This window comes from Amblyraja radiata, chromosome 21 (assembly GCF_010909765.2).
Source record: "Amblyraja radiata isolate CabotCenter1 chromosome 21, sAmbRad1.1.pri, whole genome shotgun sequence".
Taxonomy (NCBI): Eukaryota; Metazoa; Chordata; class Chondrichthyes; order Rajiformes; family Rajidae; genus Amblyraja; species Amblyraja radiata.
This window is the reverse complement of record NC_045976.1, coordinates 34,492,731-34,505,722: the sequence shown is the minus strand read 5'-3', so window position 1 is coordinate 34,505,722 and position 12,992 is coordinate 34,492,731. Positions and strand designations below refer to the sequence as shown.

The window sequence follows — 12,992 nt, the reverse complement described above, 5'->3', positions numbered from 1 at the left end:
TCTGTAATTTTCCGTGTGTGAAATTACCAATTGTCCATTCAAAAGAAGCAACTTTGTTACTCTATCTGTTTGGTTGATAAAGTTGGATGGTAAAGCTGTGAATGGTTGGGGATGTTTTAAGCCTATCATCCCTACTATCACCTGTTTAAAAAAGAGATAAGGATAAATTTGTTAAGAGATTTGTGAATGCATTATTTTTTTCCCCCGGAAGGCTGTTAGTGTTTGGTCATTGAGAACATTTCTCACAAACTGTAATGCTATAACACTATATTCTCTACTCTGGTATTTTTCTCTTTGCGTTACCAGTTGTACATGAGTATGGATTGATTGTGCTCACGTATAGTATGATTTGAATTTTGTTTCATAGGATGTTGCTCAGGAAAAACAAATCTTTGAGATCATGGGGAAAGTGGTAAGCTTGGTTAAAAAGTTAATTTATTGTGTTTCAGTGAATAAAGACTGCATGCCACAGGGATTGGTGCCCATCATTTGCTTTCTATGATTTAAAAAAAAAAGTGATTTAGATTTAAGTGTTGAAGCCATGATTATTCTATAGATAATACAACATTTGGTTGTGTTGGATGATGGGTAGGAAAGCTGCAGTGGAGCAGAAACTTATGCCACATTTTAAATGTTTTTTGGTTGAGGACTTGGTGTGTTGTAACCTACCAGGCTATTGAATAAGAGCAAGAACATGGATGATTCTTTCATCCAACATGATTATAATGGGCCAAATGGCCCTTAGTGTTATAAGTATCTAAGATATGGGGATCAGGAAGAAAGGTAGATTTGTGATAGAGAATCAGCCTGGCAGTCATTTAGTGGTCTTTTTTTTTTAGATGAACAGATATTTTGTAATGTATCTGCTGTTCTTAATTAAAATCATATGGTGTCTTTAAACCCTTTAATATATATGATTGGTCTTTCAATATATATTTTCTTATGAGAATATCCAATTTATTCAATTATCATCTGATTTACTATTGAATTTCTCATTGAATAAATGTAACATTATTCTTTAGTATTTTGGTTTTGCTCTTTTTTACGTGCAGTTATTGCAGTTTTGAGGTATCTTTCAAAATAATTGAAAAAATTCAAAACAATTGTAAAAAATTCTGTGTGAAAACATTGCCACGCTTTTCTCCTCTCATCTTAAACCTATGCCTAATTCTTGATTCCCCTACATTTTGGTCCATTTAAAAAAAAAAACATTTTACACCTTTATAAAATTGTTCCTCAATCTCTTGACCGCCAAGGAATAAAGTCCTAGCCTACTCAACCTCTCCTTATAGTTCAGGAACCTCACCAATCTTTCCAGTTCAATGGTATCTTTCCTGTAACAGGGTGACCAAAACTAAGCATGATACTCCAAGTGCAGCCTCACCAATGTCTTTAGCACTGTAACATAACTTCTATACTCAATATTCTGCTAGATGAAGGCCAGCAAGCAATTTTGTATTCCTTAACAAAGGAATGAAATATAGTGCCATGCCATATGGTCCCTTTCCATTTTGAGCAGTCAAGTGCCAATGATTCCCCATATGATGGCAGTTACACTTTTTCAAGGGGGCTTTGAGAACATCCTTCTTCTGCCCACTTGGAGAACTCTTGCCATGTTGGAGTTCAAAGTAGACCGCCTATTTCAATAGTTTGGTCTCAGTCGTGCAACTGATTAGGCTTGCCTATTGGAGCCACTGTGTGTAGAGCATCTATATTGGAGACGTTGGCTTGGAAAATGACACTAACTTTGTGTTGCTTATCCTGCCAAGTGAATTCAGAATTTTATTGAATAATATTGGTGGCATCTCCATTGCTTTTAAGGTGTAGGTAGTCTAATAATCTTAATTGGCTTTAAGACAGTGTTGACCACAGAAGTATGCATAAATTAGGCTGTTCAGGAATTTTGACCCAGCAAAGAGGGAGGAGGGTGGAGAAGATGGCACTCCCGCCAATTGTCTGTTCTTCTAGATGGAGGAAGTTACAGGTTTGGTTCCCCAGTGGAGCGAAGGTTGTCTTACACCCACCCCCCCCCCCCCCCCCCCCAATTACATGCTCTGATCACTTTGTTGGGGGAGGGGGGGGTGGTCATTGACACCTTGAATGTAATTTTTAAAGCAAATGTTGAACATGTTGCACAAAAGCAAGCTTGATTTTTTATTCTTTGATACCAGCTCTGAATGATCTTAGATTATCAAAAACATAGGATGTGAGTAACAAAAAATTAACTTTCATTTTACTTCTTTGAAAAACATGTCACACAGTAGTATAATATTCTACAGCAAACCAAATGACTTCATGGGAAACAGTAAATATACATGTACTCAGGACCCTGGCTCTGACTGCAAACATTCCTGTCAACTAGTGTTCTGAATCCCAACAGGCTCCAGTAATACACCCAGCCCCTCTGCCCAGATTCCAACCCCAGCAGTAGTCTGGATCATCGGCTCTGGTTGAACAATTGGCTTACACTCTGAACTCCTGAATCACATGCAGGACTTATGAGCAGGTCAGACACTAGACCATCACATGAGGAGCAGCACCTCATATTTCACTTGGGCAGCTTACAACCCAGTGGTATGAATATTGATTCCACTACCTCCATGTAACCCTTGCTATCCTCTCTCTCTCTCTCTCTCAATCCCTCCCCATCCTACTTCACCCACCAGTCTGATTGTCCTCCCGATTACATTTTATCTTTATGTGCCTCGTTGTCACCTTCCCTTAACTAACAATGATCTATTCTAATTTTCCTTGAACTTTCTCCCCTTTAATATCTCATTTCACACCTTACCCTTCCAGATCTGGGTCTCCCTCCTCCCTCTCAATGTGAAGAAGGGTCTCGACCTGAAATTTCATCCATTCCTTCTATCCAGAGATGCTGCCGGTCCCGCTGAGTTACTCCAGCATTTTGTGTCTATCTTCAGTGTCAACCAGCATCTGTAGTTCCTTCCTACACACTTTCTGAACAATTAGATACCAGTATCGAGAGTTTTTTCTGTATGTATATTCAAGCGCATCAGAATGGTGATCCAGCATCACAGGGACTGCCAGAATTTAAACTGTTAACAAGGCATTGCATTCATTTCTGCTCTCCAACAATCAATCGTCCTTTCAACATTCAATGCTGCCTCATAGCTACTCCTATTACATTATCAGTTCTCAAGCTGCCAATGTGTTTGCTGCCGGAGGCAGAATCCAACTATAGGGCAGGAGCAGTACCAGGAGATCACCGAAGCACAGCAGGCTCCAAAATTCAGCAGGTGCCAGAGTGAAATGCTGGACTGGATAAAACTCCTACCCACAAAATGTATAAAGATTCTTCAACATTTTCCGCAGATGTCTATAGTTCCAACGTATTGAAATAGAACTAGCACCGCTAGTTTTCCACATTCTCCAGGCATGCTGCCTGACCCACTACATTACTCCAGCATTTCATGTCTTTCATTGGTAAACCAGCATCCGCGGTTCCTTGTTTCTAGCCTTCACATAGCCGTGCTTCCTTAATGAACACAGATAAAGGATGTTGGGACATGAGGGGGAAAAAGACTGGGGCATTTTGGGCAATCCTAGATAATGGCAGTTGATAGGAGCAGCAGAGGCCTCTGATGTACATTAAAACAAGGCAGGGGACAGCTGGATGATTTAATCACACCAAACCGTTCTCCGAGAAGAGGTTAAACCCAACATGAGTTTGAGAGGAATTTGAAGGGAGAAAATGTCCATGCACCTCCATGGTTGAATGGTTCATATAAAAAAAGCTTTGTCAAATTTCAAAGACAAAGACAATTTAAAAGTATTCCCAAAACACAGATAGAGCCATTCACCAGCACTGTTCAAAGTACGCTCACCCTGATTATAAAATACATTAAATAAAAAAGTATTTAAGTCTCTTGTGCCATCTTTATCTCAGTCATCACACTCCTGCTCATGTGTATAATGTATGGGCATCTGTGAACTGGACAAAGGCAACCAAAATCCAGAAACTGTGGCTGTTTATCCACCTGATTTTCAAAGCCTTTGCCATCAATAGGGCAGGCATAAGGAGACAGAAAGGAATGGTTGTCAACAGTACTCTCAGTAGAATTGCAGCCAACAATGCAGGCATTCACTTTACGTCAGGTTCCTCCGAACTCTGATTTACAAGTTCCATTACACCATCCTCAGCATCAGATGTAGACACATTCCCTCCACTGGGATTTTCATCCACGAGGCGATTCAGTTCTTGACTTGTGCCTCCATTCTCCAGGTCACTAACCTCAGGCTCCGAGCCCGAGCTAACGTTAGGCTCATTATCCTGCATCGTCATCAAATCAAGACCCTCTTCAGATATCACCCTGTCCCTAGCGTCCACCAAGCTGCTGCGGTTTGGAACAAAGCTGCAGATCAAACCGCCTCTACGTGTGAAATCATTCTCCTTGATCTTCAAGTACTCTATCCTCCCTGGATGAAAACAAAAAAAAAATCACCATAACAAGTTGTTACAAAATATATGCTTCAAAAGACAAAAACAAATGGGGCAAAACTAACAGCTGCCAGAACCAAACGATCCATTTCCAACCACAGACAATGTGTGACACTCCTGCATCTGGTAAGAAGTTTTAAGTCCCATTCCAAAGCTATGAGCGCAAAGTCTAGACTAACTGGACAGAGTAACTCAAGGGAATGGTGCACTGCCAATTTTTCAGATGAGATGTTCGACCTCACTAGCATTTTCAGGGGAAATAACAAAAGGGTGTTCTGAACAATATTCAGCCATTAACCAATGTCGACATGAGCATTTTGCTTCTAAAACAGTCTCAGAATATCACTAAGAGAAGATTCCCATTCACTGTTGTAGTTGCTTTATTCATATCAGATACTTGTCGATCAATAAATGAATGAACACATCAATTTAGATCACCTTAATACATGTTCAAACATTTCTTGTCCAGGGCATTGTTTGATTTACCTTAAATATTTCCAGAATATGAATCTCCACTACCTCCAGAGGGATCATATGCAATAAAATAAAACTTTGCCAAACAATTTTTCAAGTGTCCAAGATCGATTTAAAAGTACTATTTTGGATTTACCTCCTCTACTTTAACTTCAATCCCCAAGCTACTGTAATTTATAAAGTAGAGTAGATTTATAAATTTATCAGAGAAAAAGATACCTGACAGGAGGATTAATTGCCAAACCCATGTACTAAACTGCTTGAGATCATAGTAAATGGCAAATGCTACAGCTATGGCTGCCAATATTGTACAAATCATTTCAAGGTATAATTCGAGACATAATTCCCCTTACATGTTTTTCCTCTACCTGCTAAATTTTTGTAAGGTGTCCTTGAGACTCTTGAAAGGCGCCCATAAATAAAATTTATTATTATATTATTATAATTGAAGGGATAAAGTGTTCTTAGAGGGCTGCTGAATATGAAAGGGTAAGGAAGTAGAGAGAACCAAGGGCCTCATGTCTGGGACTTCTGCTGTTTGTGATACATAAAAATGACTTGGTCATAAACATAGACGGGTCGGTTAGTAAGTTTGCAGATGATAAATTTATAAGAGGCATAGATAAGATAGACAGTCACAATGTAGTAGGTTGCCAGGGACGATGCTGGAGGCAGATACAATAGTGGCATTTAGAGATTTTTTGGATTGGCACATAGATATGAAGGAAATTGAGGGACATGGATCGTGTGCAGGCAGAGATTAATTTAACTTGGTATCAAATTCCATATGGACATTGTGGGCAACAGGGCCTGTTCCTATGCTGCGCTATGTTCTATGAGACAGTGGAGACGATTACTGCGGATAGGTTACATGGAAATATTTATTTCCCCCGTATACTGTAGCATCTATATCCAAGACAACTTTTCTTCTGCTTGCCAATTTCCAAAGGATCTTTTAAGTGGTTCTTTAGGTCCAAATCAAAATCATATTCTAACTAAGTTAGCCTGTGTAATGCAAATAATGTTCCCTAATTCATAACTTGCATTATATCCAATTCATATTATGGAAAGCTGCGATAGAGCAGAGCTACCTCTACCCTGCATCACTTTGATTTCAGCCCAGGACACTTGGCTCTGGCTGGGCAAGGTAATGGAGTACAGAATCAGGCTATTCAGCCCACAATCGCTGTGCCAGACATGAAGCCAAGATAAACTAATCTCATCTGCCTGCAGATGATCCATATCCCCGAGACTGTGCAAAAATGAACCAGATTGAACAGCCACTGTTGGAATGCACACAGTATTGGGAAGGATAAAGAACGGGTCAGCAGGAAATAAACGTGCGGTTCAAGCAGAGAGCTGACTCGTATTGCACTGGCTAACACAGGAGAGGACAAACAGTGATGGCTGATCAGAGAGCCATTTAGTTTGCATAACTATTTAAACAGTTGCCTTTCAAGGAAAGGCATCAGGAAAAAATAAATTCTAACCTGTGTTCTCCTCTCCTTCCTTCTTCTCACTCAAGAAGGTTCGCTTCATCAGCAACTTTTTTACTGTGTGATATTTGTACTGGAGCAACAGTTTATCCTCTATATCTGAATCTGCAACGCAACAATTATGGAACATTACACTTTGCTGTGCTATTGAGACTTCCTGCCAGAGCCTCAATTTCCCAGTCCCCACCCGAATGAAGGAACAGGCAAATTACTGGTTAACTAAATGCAAGTTAACACACTGCAATATCACCAGAAATGTGAGATCGGTCGCATCTTTGAACCGGCCTTGGATCATGTCATGAAGGGTGCCAGGTGATCGCTAACAGGTCACCACCCGGGGGCGCACTTTACTGTGTACTCTGTGTTTGCGAGTGCGAATGTGGATATGTGAGTGTGTGTGCCTTATTTGGTAGTGTAATGAAATACCTTACTATACACTTTAATTCTCCTTCCCATTACCACACATACCTCGGTCTTCTCCATTGTCAGAGTGAGAATAAACGCAAATTGGAGGTACAGCATCTCATATTTTGCTTGGGCAGCTTACAGCCCAGTGGTATCATTTATTTCTCTCACTTCAGGTAGCCCTGGCATTCCCTCCCTCCCTCTCTCTCTCTCTCTCTCTCTCTTTATCTCTTTATCTCTCCCCCACCCAAGTCACACTAGCTTCTCGTTTTCACCCAACAATCAGTTTGCAATGGCCTGTTTCCTTTATCATCGTTACTTTTTTGCATATCTTTCATTCACTGTTCTTTATCTCTCCACATCACCGTCTATATGTCATTTCCCATATCCCCAACCAGTCTGAAGGGTCTCAACCCAAAACATCACCCATTCCTTCTCTCCAGAGATGCTGCCTGTCCTGTTAAGTTACTCCAGCTTTTCGTGTCTACCTTGCTATACATACTCCGTTGTCTAAATCCGGTTATTTACCAAACACAATGAGTCAAAAGACAATGGGTTCAAGGTACAATGCAGACATCTGAGAATATAATTTCCAAAGAAACTGTAGCACAGCCCTGAGTGAGCACTGTGTTGTTGATGGAGCACTTTTTTCTTCCAGATAAGTTAATAAACTGAAACTCCTTTTCATCGCTTCTTATTTATTCTTCAATCAATAATTAAGGATACTTCACCAACGCAAGGGCAGGACAGTGGTGCAGCGGTACAGCACCAGAGACCGGGGTTCGATCCCGACTACAGGTGCTTGTCTGTACAGATTTTGTACATTCTCCCTGCGACCTGCATGGGTTTTCTCTGAGATCTTAGGTCTCCTCCCACACTCCAGAGACGTACAGGGTTGTGGGTTAATTCGCTTGGTATAAATGTAAAAGTGTGTGTCTGTTAGTGTTAATGTGTGGGGATCTGTGTACAGTGCGGACTAGGTGGGCTGAAGGGCCTGTTTCCGTGCTGTATCTCTAAACTAAAATAAACTGAACCCCCAACAGCCGCTCCTACTCTGGCTTAGTAACTTGCTCTGCATAAATTGGTCACCACAAGTACAGGTGCACAACCTTTTATCCGAAAGCCTTGGGACCAGACACTTTTCGTAATTCAGAATTTGTCGGCCTTCGGAATGGAAATTTTTTTGCGTAGATTTTAACGGCTGGCTCAGTGGTAGAGTGCTCGGCTCATATCCGCAAGGTTGCGAGTTTGCGCCTTGATCCCGGCAGTTACTCGGTCGCGAGTTTGAGTCTTCAATGTCGTTTTTTCTTGCAGAATAAATGTCTGTATGAAATGCAGTGTGCTGAATGAATTCCTGAATTTGTAAATGTGCCCGCAGCATTGAATCACCTCTCGCACTCATGTCACCCTAGCGGGGCTACATGCCCTTAGGCGGCCTAGCTCGGGGATTCTTGAATCCCCGAGCTAGGTCGCGAGTTTGCACCTCGATCCTGGCAGTTACTCGGTCGCGAGTTTGAGTCTTCAATGTAGTTTTTTCTTGCAGAATAAATGTTTGTATGAAATGCAGTGTAGGATGGGTGTACTGACTGTGTGGGCAGAACTTTGGAAGTGATTGCCCACCAGTCTAAAAAGCCGCTGTGTCTCCCTGTCCCTGGGATAGCAGGGGGCGATCAAACAGCACAATACCCCCCTCCCCCTCCAACTCCAGAGGAATCCGCTCCCCGATGGGCCGCTACGGCGACAAGTGGCAGTTTGCCCACAGCCCGAGCTGCGCCCCCTCATCCGCCACCCCAAGAACAAGACTACCCTGCACACCATCAGCTTCTGCCCCTACGTGTTCCTCTGGAGTTGGAGCGGGGCTGTGCTGGAGTTGCTGCTGGCTGTGGGTCTCTGGGATCTCCGTGCTTGCAGTGGGCCTGGGGGTCGGTGTCCCGTTGGTCCTGACGTCTCCGGCCACCCCCCTGAACTGGAGCTGAGACTGGGAACTGTACCGCCCTTGCCCCCTCCCTCTGCAACTGCAAACAACCCCACTCTCCTGCAAGGGCGGTACAGTTCCCGGAGGATGGCAGGTGGCCGGAGACGTCAGGACCAACAGGAACCCGCTCCCCGATGGGCCCCTACGACGCCCCGAGCTGCGCCCCGTCATCCGCAACCCAGGTTCCTCTGTAGTTGGAGCGGGGCTGGGCTGCTGTTGGCTGTGGGTCTCTGGGATCTCCGTGCTTGCAGTGGGCCTGGGGTCGGTGTCCCGATGAGGGAGCGCAGCTCGGGGAACGGCTTCTGGTGGTCCTGACGTCTCCGGCCAGTTTGCAGTTTTCCTCTGGAGTTGGAACGGGGCTGGGCTGCTGCTGGCTGTGGGTCTCTGGGATCTCTGTGCTTGCAGTGGGCCTGGGGGTCGGTGTCCCGTTGGTCCTGACGTCTCCGGTGCCTGGCACTGACCTGCTGGCATCACCGACGTGAAGACAGTGCAAAGCCCCCGCGCCGGTGCAATGGGCGGGGAGCTGGAGAGGGGAGGGAAGGGGTCACACACATGGCAGGGAAGCAGAGGGGTGTAGGTGGGGTGAAACTGAAGGGAGCGACAATCTGCTGATGCCTGCCCGCTGAGTTAAAAAGTTCCCACGCAAGACTCACGATACACTGTGTATCGTGAGTCTACCGTGGGAACTTTTTAACTCAGCGGGCAGGCAGCAGCATATTGTCAATTATTAACCCTCCCGCACAATATACCCTCACCTTCTCTTTTATGAATGGGGATTTAGTTCCCCTTTCTTTGAGGACTGACCGGAGGTTCCGCTGTCACCTCTGCGGGCCGCCCTCGGTGAACGTTTTCAAGGACCTTTCTTCAAGGACCGAAAAAATGTCCGCTATTCGGAGGTTTTCGTTATTTGGATCTTCGGATAAAAGGTTGTGCACCTGTAGTACATTACACAACCAAAGATTTCAAGAGCGAGTGGCATTTGGAATATTTCGCCATACAAAGTGGATAAATAACATTAGGTCTATTTGTCCAATTGAAATATACAAATACATTAGAAGTATAGACTTTAATAAATCAAACCGTTTTTTTCATCCTGATGGTTATTTTGCCTTTTGGCTCTTTTATAAAGCTTTCTGTCCATCCCCTCAACAAAAGACCCAAGGGGCTTCTCAAAGGCCTTTAGGAAAAAATGATCAATGGTGTCCTTGCTGGCAATGACAAATCCTATGCAGAAACATTAAAAAAAAAATCCTGATGATGTGTTACTCCCAGAAACTGCAGATGCTGGTTTACAAAAAATGACAGTGCTGGAGTAACTCAGTGGGTCAGGCAGCATCTCTGGAAAACATGTTTTCACACTCACCTGGCGCAAAAGTCTCTTCAAATATCACACATGTTCCCAGGACATCTGTAACAAAATATGCAGTGCAAATTAGTAGCAATTCAGCGATTGACACGGGTATACTCACACATTAAAATCTTAGTTTGCTTTTTGGTGCATACTTTCCCTGGCAGTTACCATGATTTCATCTCCCTTCAACAATCCGTTGTTTCATACAATAAACAAGTTAAGCAGAAATCCTGATGATGTGTTACACCCAGAAGAGGCATAAATAGGAAATTGAAGCAATTGCTTGAGGTTTTTCCATTCTTTATTAAACAACTCATGCATGGCAATCCTCACAGCTGAACTGCTCCACTGTGGATTCTCTCCAGATGCTGGATGTCAGCTAAAACACCCTTCAACTCGTTCTCATGTGATAGCAAGGCGGCATTTAGTCTTTCTCAGTAACCCACCTGATTGCTGTACTCTATTGTGAAGCTATTCCCATTAGTCCGTCGGATAGAATGCCCCAGTGTTCAAGGTCATAAAATGCTATTGATCATGCTCAGGATTTTGCTGGCATTTAGGACCTGAAACTGGTCCATGTGACATATTCATCCACACCACCAAACAATGCAGTGACATCCACACATTCTGCCCCAGAAACACAAAGTAGTAAAATACTGGCCTTCATACTCTCCAGCAAAAACACATCTGTCCACCTGCATGATAGGCTGCTCAGTATCTATACCCTGGGGAGAAAAAAGGAAAGGTTAAATGCTTGTGATGAATTAGACATTGTTTAAGTAAACCCAATTGAGTAGACCTCATAAAACCTGAATCTACTTAACAGTCACAGGACTACAAGTCAGCTAGAAACAAAAATAATAAAATCCATCTAGTTAGCTTTGTGTCCCATGTGTTACTTGATACAACAGTAGTGACATAATGAACTAATGACAGCAATGCTATCTCTTTTCCCCACAACACAAGCGGACATGACCAGTAAACTCCACAAGCTGGAGCCTTGGAGCATGGGACGAAATACACCTGCTCTCTCATCTGGGGTATTGCTATACATTGCAGAATTCAAATGTTCATGCTGTTGGGATGCAAGCTATCCAAGAAGAATACAATGTGCTGTTCCTCTAGTTTAAGTGCAACAGAGAAGGCCTAAACAACTCATGCAGTACTTTATCACCCACTTACCACAATTTTGCATTCATTCCTACACTTCAAAAGGAAATCTGGGTCGATAATCCCTGACAGTTCCACTACCACCAGTTGTTCCTGTGGAGATTGGAAAGGAATAGTTAGACACTCGACGGTGACATCAACATCAAATAAAGTGGGGCTACCTTTGAGGAGAAAAGTTTAAAAGAGATGAGGGGAAAGTATTTTTTTACACTGAGAGTGGTGGGTGCCTTGAATACCCAGGTGTGGTAGTGCAGGCAGATAAAATAGTGACATTTAGGAGATTGGAAAATTGGTATGCAGGAAATGGATGGATACAGATCTCATGCAGGCAGCAGAGATTAGTTTGACTTGCCATCATGTTTGGCACAAACATTGTTGGCTGAAGTATTTTCCTGTGCTATACTATTCTCTGTTCCAAACAACCAGGACATGTCTAACTAGTCATCATCCCTTTAGTTCCTGCATTATAGTGTCCCTTCATTTTGGCATTCAAGCCTGTGGAGTAAGATTTAAATCCATAACCTACTGACCCAAAAACATTGTACTCTGGCTCTTCTTATGATGAAGATGTGTGACCCAAAGGGTTAAGAAAGGGGAAAGAGAGCAGAAGATTCCATAAGTATAATTGAGACAATAACAAATCAATACATCTCGTGGCACCCTCTGTCAGATATGCTGGCTGCAAAACCCGAACCGCTTCCAATAACGTGATGTTTCTCGATCAGCCGTCTGAACCACAGGGACCATAAGTCAACACGTATTTTGCTAGGCAAAATGTGTGGGAAGGGACTACAGATGCTGGTTGACACCGACGATAGACACAAAAAGCTGGAGTAACTCAGCGGGTCAGACAGCATATCTGGTGAAAAGGAATAGGTGATGTTTCAGGTCGAGACCCCCGAGAGTCAGGGAGGGGGAGATTGGAGATTGCAACCTTCGCGTGTTGCAATTAAACCTTCCCTGTTTCTACGAATGTCATCAGTCTGGCGTGCACAATCAAATAGAACAAGTTGTCCTACAACTTTAGGCTGTGCACGCCAAACGCAAGAAGAAGAGGGGAGAGGGAAACGAGAGACTAAAAAAGTTACATAGAACAAATGAATGAAAGATGGGTAACAGGACAAATCTAGGGCCGGCTCTGGTCCTTCCGCCACAGGTTTGAACCAAATCTGAGACCAATTTTATCGGCTGACTCCACGAAGGATCCCGACCCGAAACCTCGCTTGTCCCACACAATCTCCCATTGGCATCAGTGACGGGGAACCAGCCCGGGGCTGAGAGTCTGCATGTAATCGTCTGCTCGCCTCACCTCCTCTTCCCAGTCGACGTCCTCCCCCGGCGGCGGCGCCTTCCCAGCGACCTGCGCCGCCATCTTGCTTCTATTCCTCCAGCGCGACCAATCAAATACCGAGCTATTCCTCCAGTGTCGTTAATCGATCGTCGATCTGCACCTCCAGTCGCGTTCGTGCCCATTCCTCCAGCGCAGTTAATCGATCGTCGATCTGTACCTCCAGTCGTGTTCGTGCCCATTCCTCCAGCGCAGTTAATCGATCGTCGATCTGCACCTCCAGTCGCGTTCGTGCCCATTCCTCCAGCGCAGTTAATCGATCGTCGATCTGCACCTCCAGTCGTGTTCGTGCCCATTCCTCCAGCGCAGTT

The 12,992-nt window shown here is 43.7% G+C and overlaps 1 protein-coding gene across 3 annotated transcripts; it reads right to left on the bottom strand.

Moving 5' to 3' along the window:
• Positions 1 to 2,130: 2,130 nt before the first annotated feature.
• gtf3c6 (general transcription factor IIIC subunit 6) lies at positions 2,131 to 12,756 on the bottom strand. 3 transcript variants are annotated; one of them, XR_004415244.1, is made up of 7 exons: positions 12,643 to 12,756; positions 11,346 to 11,426; positions 10,825 to 10,888; positions 10,176 to 10,220; positions 6,427 to 6,537; positions 2,655 to 4,440; positions 2,131 to 2,612 (listed from the first exon to the last, which is right to left on the bottom strand). XR_004415244.1 is itself a non-coding variant. In XM_033040021.1 (7 exons), the coding sequence occupies exons 1-7, from the start codon at positions 12,703 to 12,705 to the stop codon at positions 4,106 to 4,108; spliced, it is 669 nt and encodes a 222-aa protein (XP_032895912.1). In that variant the 5' UTR covers positions 12,706 to 12,721; the 3' UTR covers positions 2,131 to 4,105. The 3 variants fall into 3 exon arrangements, 2 of the variants coding, with proteins under 2 accessions (XP_032895912.1, XP_032895911.1); XM_033040021.1 differs by having other exon boundaries at positions 2,131 to 4,440; positions 12,643 to 12,663; positions 12,694 to 12,721; XM_033040020.1 differs by having other exon boundaries at positions 2,131 to 4,440.
• Between the last annotated feature and the right edge of the window lie 236 nt (positions 12,757 to 12,992).

Coding starts and splice junctions, on each gene's coding strand:
- gtf3c6 (XM_033040020.1), bottom strand. CDS start 12,705: ATGGCGGCGCAGGTCGCTGGGAAGGCGCCGCCGCCGGGGGAGGACGTC. Junction 10,889..11,345: donor GGAATGAATGCAAAATTGTG/GTAAGTGGGTGA, acceptor TTTTCTCCCCAG/GGTATAGATACTGAGCAGCC. Junction 4,441..6,426: donor GGAAGGAGAGGAGAACACAG/GTTAGAATTTAT, acceptor GTTTTCATCCAG/GGAGGATAGAGTACTTGAAG.